This window comes from Caretta caretta, chromosome 20 (assembly GCF_965140235.1).
Source record: "Caretta caretta isolate rCarCar2 chromosome 20, rCarCar1.hap1, whole genome shotgun sequence".
Taxonomy (NCBI): Eukaryota; Metazoa; Chordata; order Testudines; family Cheloniidae; genus Caretta; species Caretta caretta.
The window spans coordinates 15,410,910-15,421,497 of record NC_134225.1 but is presented as its reverse complement, the minus strand read 5'-3'; the positions used below and the strand labels follow the sequence as shown (position 1 = coordinate 15,421,497).

At 54.8% G+C, this 10,588-nt stretch overlaps 1 protein-coding gene across 1 annotated transcript; it reads left to right on the top strand.

Annotated features, from left to right (window-relative positions):
- On the top strand, nt 1–4,177 carry LOC125627570 (protein mono-ADP-ribosyltransferase TIPARP). The gene is made up of 6 exons (XM_048831801.2): nt 1–257; nt 1,045–1,400; nt 1,805–1,976; nt 2,692–2,879; nt 2,970–3,230; nt 3,661–4,177. Exons 2-6 carry the CDS (start codon nt 1,057–1,059, stop codon nt 4,100–4,102), a joined length of 1,407 nt encoding a protein of 468 aa, XP_048687758.2. The 5' UTR covers nt 1–257; nt 1,045–1,056; the 3' UTR covers nt 4,103–4,177.
- Nucleotides 4,178–10,588: the final 6,411 nt, after the last annotated feature.

Here is a 10,588-nt window from a genome sequence, read left to right as displayed (position 1 = left end):
GTTCAGTTTTGTGGGATTAGAAAGATGACAACCCTAGTGGTGGGGCTTTGGGCCAAGCCCTGAGCTACTTCTCTCCCTGAAATCCAGAGGGGGTGAGAGGCTTAGAACAGGAGTTAGGGGGAAGCCCCAGCCCCCCCTTTTCTGTGCCTGCAGGTGGCATGCTGAGGGGTTGGTGGGAGAGAGCCCTATGACTCAGCGGGGCCAGCAAAGCAAAAGCAAAAGTAAGAGTCTGCAACTACAACACTCCAGCAGAGGAGGTGAGAGGTGGGGCTGGGGGATCAGCGCACCCCAAGGGGGGAGGAGGAAATGTTCTGTCTGCCCCGGGGACCCAGGCCCATGTCTCCCGCCCTCCCCCCCCCCCCCTCCCGCCCAGGGTCAATGCCATGAGGCTGCTGAGAGGGATGGGGCACTCTGTCTCCCTTAGGAGCCTGACAACTGGGCAGTGCTGCCTCTGTGGCTGTGTACCCCCTGGCCTCCCCTCTGTGGGCCCAGTTGGGATCTGCAGGGGCTTCCTTGGTCTCTGGGGGACTCGGCTTCGTGGGAGGGGCTGCTGATTGGAGACTCGGTGTAGTTCTCCAATATAATAACGGGGGGGGGGGTGCTGTAGCTCCCATTGCAACCTTTTGGGACTGCAGCAGGCCAAGGTATTGAGGCTAGTCGAGTGGGCTGGGGTTCCTCTCCCAGCTCTGCCACTGACCTGCTGGGCAAGTCCCTGCATTGGCCCAGAGCCTCAGTTTCCCCATCTGTAGACTGGGGATGACACCCCTATACACACACCCCAATGCTGGGGTGCTCTAGAGCTGGGGCCGGCTGTTGCCAACACTGATGCGCCCCCCGCCCCGCCCGTAGCGATTCTCTGACCCCGGGGGTAGCATCCCCTTTAAGATCCTTGCTCTTCCTTCCAGCACCAGTGCCCCTCCAACCAATGGCACCCAGATGCCCCCCGATATCCCAAATCCCAGGCTCAGTCTGCCCCGAGCCCTGGCCTGGCTTCCCATCAGGTCCCATCTCTGCCCTGACTTCCGCCCCCTCGTCCTGCCTTAGGGCCTGATCAAGATGGCAGAGAAGCCCAAGCGCCCACATCTGGGATTGGCTCAGTACCCCCTGCTGCTCACACTGGAGCCCGAGGGGCATGGCCTGGGCGGGCAGGTCCTGGAGTTGGCTGGTCCAGAGGAGGTCCATGTCCACCAGAAAGACGGCATCCTGATCTGCGACAGCTTCCTGCTGGGGCAGTGTCTGGAGCGGGAGCGCTGCCCACGCCACCACACCCCCAACCCCTTCCACTGGCAGATGCGGCGCCAGGCAGATGGGGTGTGGCTGAGCATTGGCACGTCGGCCCAGCAGCACCTGGAGAACCTCTACTGCAGCACCAGCCACCACAGCGTGGAGCTCGTGGACAAGTACGTGGCTGATTGGACGTGGCCCAGCAGAGGGTGCCGTGGGGAGCGGGGCGGGAGCGCTGGCTGTGGGAGGAGCTCCCGGGTGCTCCAGTCCCAGCCCCCTACCAGGAGAATCATAGAATATCAGGGTTGGAAGGGACCTCAGGAGGTCATCTAGTCCAACTCCCTGCTCAAAGCAGGACCCATCCCCAATTAAATCATCCCAGCCAGGGCTTTGTCAAGCCTGACCTTAAAAACTTCTAAGGAAGGAGATTCCACCACCTCCCTAGGTAACCCATTCCAGAGCATTGGCTGAGGACAGAGGGAGAGAGGGAGGCATCGCCCAGCTACTCACTGCCAGCATGGGGGGGGCGTTGCCTGTGGTTCCTGCCCCTTGGTGACTTCTCCGCTGCCCCCGCTTCCAGGGCCGGCTTATCCTGGACCCTCAACCTGAACTCCATGGACCTGAAGCCCACCCAGCTTTATGACCGCGTCCGGCGCCTCTCCAACAGCGGCGACCCCAGCCGCAGCCCCTACTTCCCCGCAGAGTGGCAGGTGTACTGGGAGGAGTGGGGCGAGTGGCTCATGTACGAGGAGGTGAGGGAAGGGAGGTGATCCCAGGAGAGCAGCGGGTGTGGGGGATGCAGGGGGAGAGAAATGGAAAGCTAGGCCTGGATGGTCTGGGGTGAAGAGCAGTGTGGCTGGGGGGACCTGGGGTGCCCGAGGAGGGGCAGGGGTTGCTGGGAGAGGGGCTGTGTGGCTGGGGGTGACATAGCTGAGGAGGGGGAGGGGTGGCCAGGGGAGCAGCATGGCTGGGAAGGGGAAGGGGCTGTGTGGCTGGAGGTGTGGCCTGGCTGGGTGGGTGGGTGGGGGATGGGCATGGTTGGGTGGGCTGTGTGGCTGGGGTAGCTGAGGAGGGTTGTGGCACTGCATGGCTGGGAGGGGCTGTGTGGCTGGGGTAGCTGAGGGGTGGCCAGGGGAGCAGCATGGTTGGGAAGGGGGAGGGGCTGTGTGGCTGGAGGTGTGGCCTGGCTGGGTGGGTAGGGGAGGGGCATGGTTGGGGGGGCTGTGTGGCTGGGGTATCGGAGGAGGGTTGTAGCACTGCATGGCTGGGGGAGTGGCGTGGTTTGGGGAGGGGCTGCGTGGCTGGGGGAGTGGCGTGGTTTGGGGAGGGGCTGCGTGGCTGGGGGAGTGGTGTAGCGAAGGAAGTGGCGGTGCTGCATGGCTGGGGAGCATCGAGGCCGGGAGTGGGTGTGTGGCTGGGAGGAATGTGGCTGAGGGGTGTCCCATGATGGCGTCTCTCTGTGCCCAGCCGGTGCGATGGGAGCTGCTGGCGGCCTTCGAGAAGGGCATGTGGAACCATGCCTTTGAGCTGCGTGGCCAGCTGTACAATGTGGACCTGAAGAAAATGACCCAGCGCAATGTGCGTACGGGCTTCACCCGGCGCGTCCTGCGCCGCCCAATCTTCCGCCCATCCTGGCGCCTGGCGCCCCACCTGCGGTGAGTGCTCTGGCCAGGTGCCATCCCTGCCCCTGGGCACCCAAGAGGCTCCCGCCACTAGCCATGCCCTTGTGTGTCTTCTCTTGGCAGGACAGGCCCAGGCGCCACCCTCTCTTCCCCCAGCGCCATCCCTGGGGAGGACCCCCAGGGCACCTACTGGGGCCCATACCCTGCGTCCTGGGTCCCCAAGGCCCCAGTGGGCACCATGTACACACTTGCAGAAGTGGCACCAGCAGAGAGGGCCTATGAGACCACATGCACGCTGTTCCACAAAACTCTGGCAGAGGACAAGGCTCTGGTGCTGGCTGTCTACCGGGTCCGGAATGACCACCTGTGGCAGAAATACTGTGGGTAAGTAGGGCAGACATGGGGCTGGGCTGGGCATGGGGGGCTGCTAGTGGGTTCTGGACTTTCCCTTGGTGCCCTCTGGCTGCTGCCACAGGGCTGCGATGGCGGCTGGAACTGTAGCGCAAGTGCACTAATCCTGGGGCGTGGTTCCCCCTGGGCTGGGAATGGGAATCGCCCAAAGGCTGGTGTTTTGTGGTCTTGGTCCCCATGCTCTGGGTCGTGGATGCGGCTGGGCTGGAGCCACGAACCCACCTGGGGCACCCTGCCCGTCCCTAGCCAGCTGGCGATCCCAGCTTCTTACTGTGGTGACTCCTGGCTGCTCTTGGTGCCTGACCCATCATATCCAAGCCTGGGGCAATGCACCAAGGGAGCGGGTGGGTGGGGCTCCAGATTGTCAGTGACCCCCTCCTCCCCAATCTGTCCCACCCTCCAGCCAGAAGAAGTTCATGACCCAGATCCGTCCCTGTGCGTCACGGTGCTTCCTGGAGAGACACCTCTTCCACGGCACCATGGCCAGCAAAGTGCAGCCTATCTGCGAGATGAACTTTGACCCCCGGGTGTCAGGGGAGAACGGTGAGGCTTACGGGCAGGGCAGCTACTTCGCCACCGACGCCTCCTACTCCCACACTTACGCCAAGCTGGGCGAGGACAGCCTGTGCCACATGTTCCTGGCCAAGGTGCTGGTGGGGCGTTGGGCGCGGGGCAAGCCCAGGTTCCGGCGTCCCCCACCAGCACACGACGGCCGCCTGTACGACTCCTGCACGGACTGCGCTAAGAAGCCACAGATCTTCGTCATCTTTGACAGCTGCCAGTGCTACCCCTACTTCCTGATCCGCTACAAACTGCTCTCCGAGCCCGTAGCCGTGGACTCGTGATGGGGACTACTGGGGGTCAGAGGTCAGGTTGACAACTTTGTACTTCAAAAATAAGGGACGGTTTTCTTAGCCCCACCCCTCCTTCTGAGATCATTATTATTATTATTACTGTTAACAATACTAAGAAGGACTCACCTACATTCACCAGGGGGATTTCTGCTGCTTTTAGCAGCACTCAGTGACTCCCAGTCTTGCCGTACAGAGATGGAAAAAATAAGGGATGGCCCTTATAATAAGGGACTGTCGGCAACCCTAGTCACAGGTGAAGAGGGCAGCTTGCTCCCAGGGGGTGGGAGTGTGTGGAAGACCCTGAGTCCCTCCCCCCTCACCCCACCCTTGGCACTGACTGGAATAGAGCTTGGTGCTGCCACCCTGGGCCCTGGCGCCCCAGGTTGGAGGGAGGAGTCAGGGCCGTGCGGGGTCAATCACATTGTCTTTCCGCTCTCAGCGGGCAGTTGGCGCCATGGGCCTGACGCAGGCCTGCCGTCAGATCCTGCTGCCCAGAATGGCTCGGCCTGCTCCCCCGGCACCAGGGACGGGGAGAAAGTCACTGAGGAGCCATTGTCCAGGGTCACTCCTGACCTGCACCCACCCCCCAGGCCCTGCGAACTCCCCGACTCCATGTGCCCCATGGCCGTGGGCACCGGGGTGCTTGCGAGCCTTCCCTCTGGAGAAACATGGGGTTTACCCCAATATTTATCCCAGCAGTGCACTGCCCACAGTCTGGGAGAGGGGGGTTGTGTGATGTTGTGGGGGGATCTGTCACAGACTCCAGTCATCAGCCCCCCATTGCCCCCTGTTGCTGCTGGGCTGAGGAGGTCCAATCCATGGGCTGGTGTCAGGCTGGTACCTCCTGTGAAGCTGGCCCAGCTCCCACCCTCTCAGCCATCTCCCCCCACAGCCCTGCCTCTGCCAGATTCCTGGTGGGAAGTAAGCACCGCTGTTTCACATCTCTGGGGTCCTCTGCTGTCAGGGGGATGGGCCTAGGTCCAAGTCGTCCCTCTACCCCCAGGCCCAGGCAGCTGGGGTGTTGCTGCTTCCTGCCTAAGCCCTGCAGCAAAGTCCCCTCTCCTTCCCCGCCCCCATCCCCACAGCCCAGATCATTCCCTGCCCCCTGAGCGACAGGTGCTGGTCCCCCTGGTCCTGGTGTGTCAAGGGAAGAGTTTTGGGCTGCATCACTGGGGTCAGGAGGGGCGGCACGGCTGGGGGAATCCCCTTTCCCAGCACTGCCTCTGTTTCCTGAGCATCAGGTTGCCATAGGGATGCAGGGGGCCCTGGGTGAGGGCGATGGAGGGCCCAGAGGAGGAAGCAGGGAGCTGTGGGTTTGACACCAGCTGTCCCAGGTGGTGGGGCTGGAGCTGCCGGGGTCTAGGGCCTGGCTCGCTCACAGAGAGACTTCCCACAGCCCCCAAACCACCCTGCAATTGTCGCTAACCAGGCTCCCACCCCCAGCTGGCAGCCTTGTGGGGGGGCAAACAGCCCCAGAGACTGAGCCCTGCGGGGTGGCAGGGACCCTCAGGTGTCAGCTCTGCCCCCTTGTCCCCCTTGTTACCAGCTTTGCCCGTTACTTTTGGGTATGCTCATTTATTAGGGTTACTCTTCGGGGGGAGTGGGGGGTTTATACTTCTATCAATGTACTGCTTGTGTCACTTGTGTTCTCATATGGAGCTCTGCTTCTCCCTGCTGCAAGTCCCTCCCAATGGAGCTACCCTGCAGGACCTAGGTTCCCCAGGGCTGGGTCCCTCCAGCCCCAGAATCAGACAAACACACACACACAGTAAGAGAGAACATCTGAGAGGACCGGGTTAATCAGCACACCCAAGCTGACCCCTTATATGTCCCTGGGCTCAGTGGGCTGGGTCAAGCAGTATTTCCAAGCTGTCACCCACATATGGCCTTGGACTCAGCAGGTTGGGTTAAACAGCACCTCCAGGCTGCCACCCTCCTATGCCATGGGCACCGCACTGGATCAGAGTGCGCCTGAGCATATGGGATCTTTTGAGCAGGATTTTTGGGCATTATAGGGATCTTTTAGCTTAGGTACGAGGAGCGTTGCTGCAGAGCAAATGAGGAAACCAAAAAACACTAACGAGTTGGGGGGGGAGAGAGAGAGAGAAGCAACCAGCTTCATCATGAAATTTATTTATTGCCAGGTAGTAACCAAAGAGGAGCCAAACAAACAAAGCAGTTATAATATTAAATCTAACTTAAATTTAATTATAAAAGTCAGGTTTACAAACCTATAACTGATCACAGGGTCAGAAGGCTATACCGAGAGAGAGAGAGAGCTGGGTTCTCATCACTCCGTGACGTTCGAACCAGTCGGGGTTCCCAGGTGGTGGTGGTAGCTGAGGGTCCAGAGTTCTGGAGACAGGCAGAGCCCCCAGCACGATCAGTCAGGAGAAGATGAAGCCCCAGTGGAACTGATGCAGATTTTGGATCCAGGCATCAGAGGACTTACTTGAGCATGGATTCACCAAGGGAAGGTCATGCCTGACTAATCTAATTGCCTTCTATGATGAGATTACTGGTTCTGTGGATGAAGGGAAAGCAGTGGATGTATTGTTTCTTGACTTTAGCAAAGCTTTTGACACGGTCTCCCACAGTATTCTTGTCAGCAAGTTAAGGAAGTATGGGCTGGATGAATGCACTATAAGGTGGGTAGAAAGCTGTCTAGATTGTCGGGCTCAACGGGTAGTGATCAACGGCTCCATGTCTAGTTGGCAGCCGGTATCAAGTGGAGTGCCCCAAGGGTCGGTCCTGGGGCCGGTTTTGTTCAATATCTTCATAAATGATCTGGAGGATGGTGTGGATTGCACTCTCAGCAAATTTGCGGATGATACTAAACTGGGAGAAGTGGTAGATACGCTGGAGGGGAGGGATAGGATACAGAAGGACCTAGACAAATTGGAGGATTGGGCCAAAAGAAATCTGATGAGGTTCAATAAGGATAAGTGCAGGGTCCTGCACTTAGGATGGAAGAACCCAATGCACAGCTACAGACTAGGGACCGAATGGCTAGGCAGCAGTTCTGCGGAAAAGGACCTAGGGGTGACAGTGGATGAGAAGCTGGATATGAGTCAGCAGTGTGCCCTTGTTGCCAAGAAGGCCAATGGCATTTTGGGATGTATAAGTAGGGGCATAGCGAGCAGATCGAGGGACGTGATCGTTCCCCTCTATTCGACATTGGTGAGGCCTCATCTGGAGTACTGTGTCCAGTTTTGGGCCCCACACTACAAGAAGGATGTGGAAAAATTGGAAAGAGTCCAGCGGAGGGCAACAAAAATGATTAGGGGTCTAGAACACATGACTTATGAGGAGAGGCTGAGGGAGCTGGGATTGTTTAGCCTGCAGAAGAGAAGAATGAGGGGGGATTTGATAGCTGCTTTCAACTACCTGAAAGGGGGTTCCAAAGAGGATGGCTCTAGACTGTTCTCAATGGTAGCAGATGACAGAACGAGGAGTAATGGTCTCAAGTTGCAGTGGGGGAGGTTTAGATTGGATATTAGGAAAAACTTTTTCACTAAGAGGGTGGTGAAACACTGGAATGCGTTACCTAGGGAGGTGGTAGAATCTCCTTCCTTAGAGGTTTTTAAGGTCAGGCTTGACAAAGCCCTGGCTGGGATGATTTAACTGGGAATTGGTCCTGCTTCGAGCAGGGGGTTGGACTAGATGACCTTCTGGGGTCCCTTCCAACCCTGATATTCTATGATTCTATTCTATGATTCTATGGGTAGGGTTTTTTGTAGAGAAACAACAATGGTTCAAGGGAGAACACTAGATTTGTGTATATGTAAACAAGGGAGTATACCAAAGTTGTTTTGTTGAAGCTAGACAATAGGAACTGATCATTCCTGGCTATGGGCTGTGTTCCTTGGAGGGAGCTCACAATACAATTAGGGAGCTTCACTGTTTTGGATACCAATAAAGGATTTATTACTAGAATTGGTCTGATAACAACTGAGCTGGGTGTGTGCAGGCATGGGTTCATTAACATCTGGAGCAGAGATCTTCCTTCACGCAGTGCTTCCCTGTAGTCCTCGCCTTGGAATCTCTGTTCCCTGTTCTGTATGCTAATGGAGATACCTCCTTGTCCTATCTTCCATTCAAATGAGGCTAGGGGAGTTTCCTTAATCCTGTCATCCTTATCCCAGGGGTTTAGGTGTGTCTCTCACTGCCTTTTCATTGCCTTTTGTAAGTCTTCTGATTGGTTTTTGTTCAAATAGAGGCTGGGGTGGGGAAGGTCTTCTGTGAGTCAGACAGGCTGGGTACTGTGCCCTGGTTCCCCAAAAACACAGAGCTGCTAGGTAACAAGTCCCTCCGTTGATGGGGTGCTCGCGCTGAAGGAGTATCCCCATCACAGCCTTACTCCGTGATACCGGGTCTGATCTTCCATCCATTGCAGCTGCCGCATCAGTCGCTGGATCCAGCAAACCAGTAGAACCAGATAACTTGCTAGTATAATTTGGAAATCGATTATCACCACAATGGGGTGAAGCATGATATTTAAAAGACCTGTTGCACTGGGGCTCCACCCAAGCAGTCTTCCACCAGGAGTGATGGCCTGTGTTTTTAACTGTAGCGGCTAGCCTAGAGATCGCCTGGTTGTGGTGCTGAATCTCGAGTTTGCCTTTCTCCCCCAAAGTTCAGAGCTTCTGCAGCTCAGTTTGTAAGGAGCGATGAGTTAATAGTCCCTTACTGGCAGTGAGACCCATTCCCAGTGAAATGGGGGAAACCTCTTTGTAGAGCTCAGGAGAGGCATTTAAATGTTATACAGTCCATATAGGCACAGTAAACTTAATATCACAGCTAACAATAGTGGTTACATTACAGAAACAGCGGTTAACGTAAGGCACCATGGATTGAATCCAATGTCCATTAATCAATACAATATTACATCTCATTCTTACACACATACATGCTTTTCCAACATAAATAATAACAGACCCCTCTTCCTTGATAACATGGAAGGAACAGGTTTCAGAGTAGCAGCTGTGTCAGTCTGTATCTGCAAAAAGAAAAGGAGTATTTGTGGCACCTTAGAGACTAACAAATTTATTTGAGCATAAGCGTTAGTGAGCTACAGCTCACTTCATCGGATGCATGCTTTTTCTCTCCTGCTGGTAATAGCTCACCTTACCTGATCACTCTCCTTACAGTGTGTATGGTAACACCCATTGTTTCATGTTCTCTGTGTATATAAAATCTCCCCATTGTATTTTCCACTGTATGCATCCGATGAAGTGAGCTGTAGCTCACAAAAGCTTATGCTTAAATAAATTTGTTAGTCTCTAAGGTGCCACAAGTACTCCTGTTCTTTTTATGGAAGGAACAGTGAGACTTATTCCCAGGTTGTGGGAAGAAGCATTCATCATGTTCCTCCAATGCTTGGTCTTCACAGATATAGCCCAAACCTTCTTTTCTCCTACACCCCTTTACATTTACTGTGTTCCACACATTATCTTTCTGCCAGGCTCAAACGTTAGGATCTCTGGAGTACATTACTGAGTTATCATTAATCTGTTATCCCAGTGGGACTACTGGGTGGATTACTCTAATTTCTTTGCCTGCCACTGTTATCAAGAATAACTGCAAGCTTTGCTGGTGGTGATTGTACAAAGTGTTAACTAGTCTCCACCAGGGCCGGAGGACTAACTTCGTTACATGGGGCAGAATCAAGTTGATTGCCTCCATGGGAATTTGTCCTACTTTGGCTTGCTGAATCATTCTCATGATTACGTGCTGGGTGAGAGGCTGAGTTTGCTCACACACTGAGGTCAATGAGACATTATTCTGTAGGAACTGTACACCAGACATCATTAACTCTTCATCTTTTTCTATCAGTCTTTCCCAACCAGGAAATACCTTACTTATTAACTACTGTTCCTCACTTAACTGTTTCAAAGATGTTGTTAATGGGGTATATTTCTTTACTATATTTTCGGTGGCATATGATAGTTTATTAGCCAGAACTTCTATATTTGCAGCAGCATCTAAAGAGATTCCTATTCCTACAGGTGCAATCTAATCATTTAATTCCCCTTTTACTCTATTTACATGGTCAGCCCCTTGCCACATTCTTACCCGTTCATCCCAACCCTCATGGCAAGTTCCAATCAAGGGAGCGCATACAGGTGCTATGCAAGAGATATTCATGCCCTCTAAGTGGATTTGAACCTCCTTCAGAGAAGTCTGAGGTTGAAGAACCAAATGTTCTTGTTGATCCAATTTTAACACATGGGGTCCTGAAATTGCGGCGCTTAAAAGTTGGAGGGAAGCGAGGTTTGTGATCAGAGGGTCAAAATTTAAAACTGTTTTTTTCGGTTGTTGTTGGCCCAATTCTGTTCTGCACAAACCGGGCTCATGGAATCAATGTGCCCATAGAATTTAAACCAAATTGTTGGCATGAGCTTGTCACAGCGTGTGCCCTTTAATGGAACTACCCAGTCTGGGGGACCTTGCTGAATCAGGTCATGCCCAGCTAAA

Coding starts and splice junctions, on each gene's coding strand:
- LOC125627570 (XM_048831801.2), top strand. CDS start 1,057: ATGGCAGAGAAGCCCAAGCGCCCACATCTGGGATTGGCTCAGTACCCC. Junction 1,401..1,804: donor AGCGTGGAGCTCGTGGACAA/GTACGTGGCTGA, acceptor CCCCGCTTCCAG/GGCCGGCTTATCCTGGACCC. Junction 1,977..2,691: donor AGTGGCTCATGTACGAGGAG/GTGAGGGAAGGG, acceptor CTCTGTGCCCAG/CCGGTGCGATGGGAGCTGCT.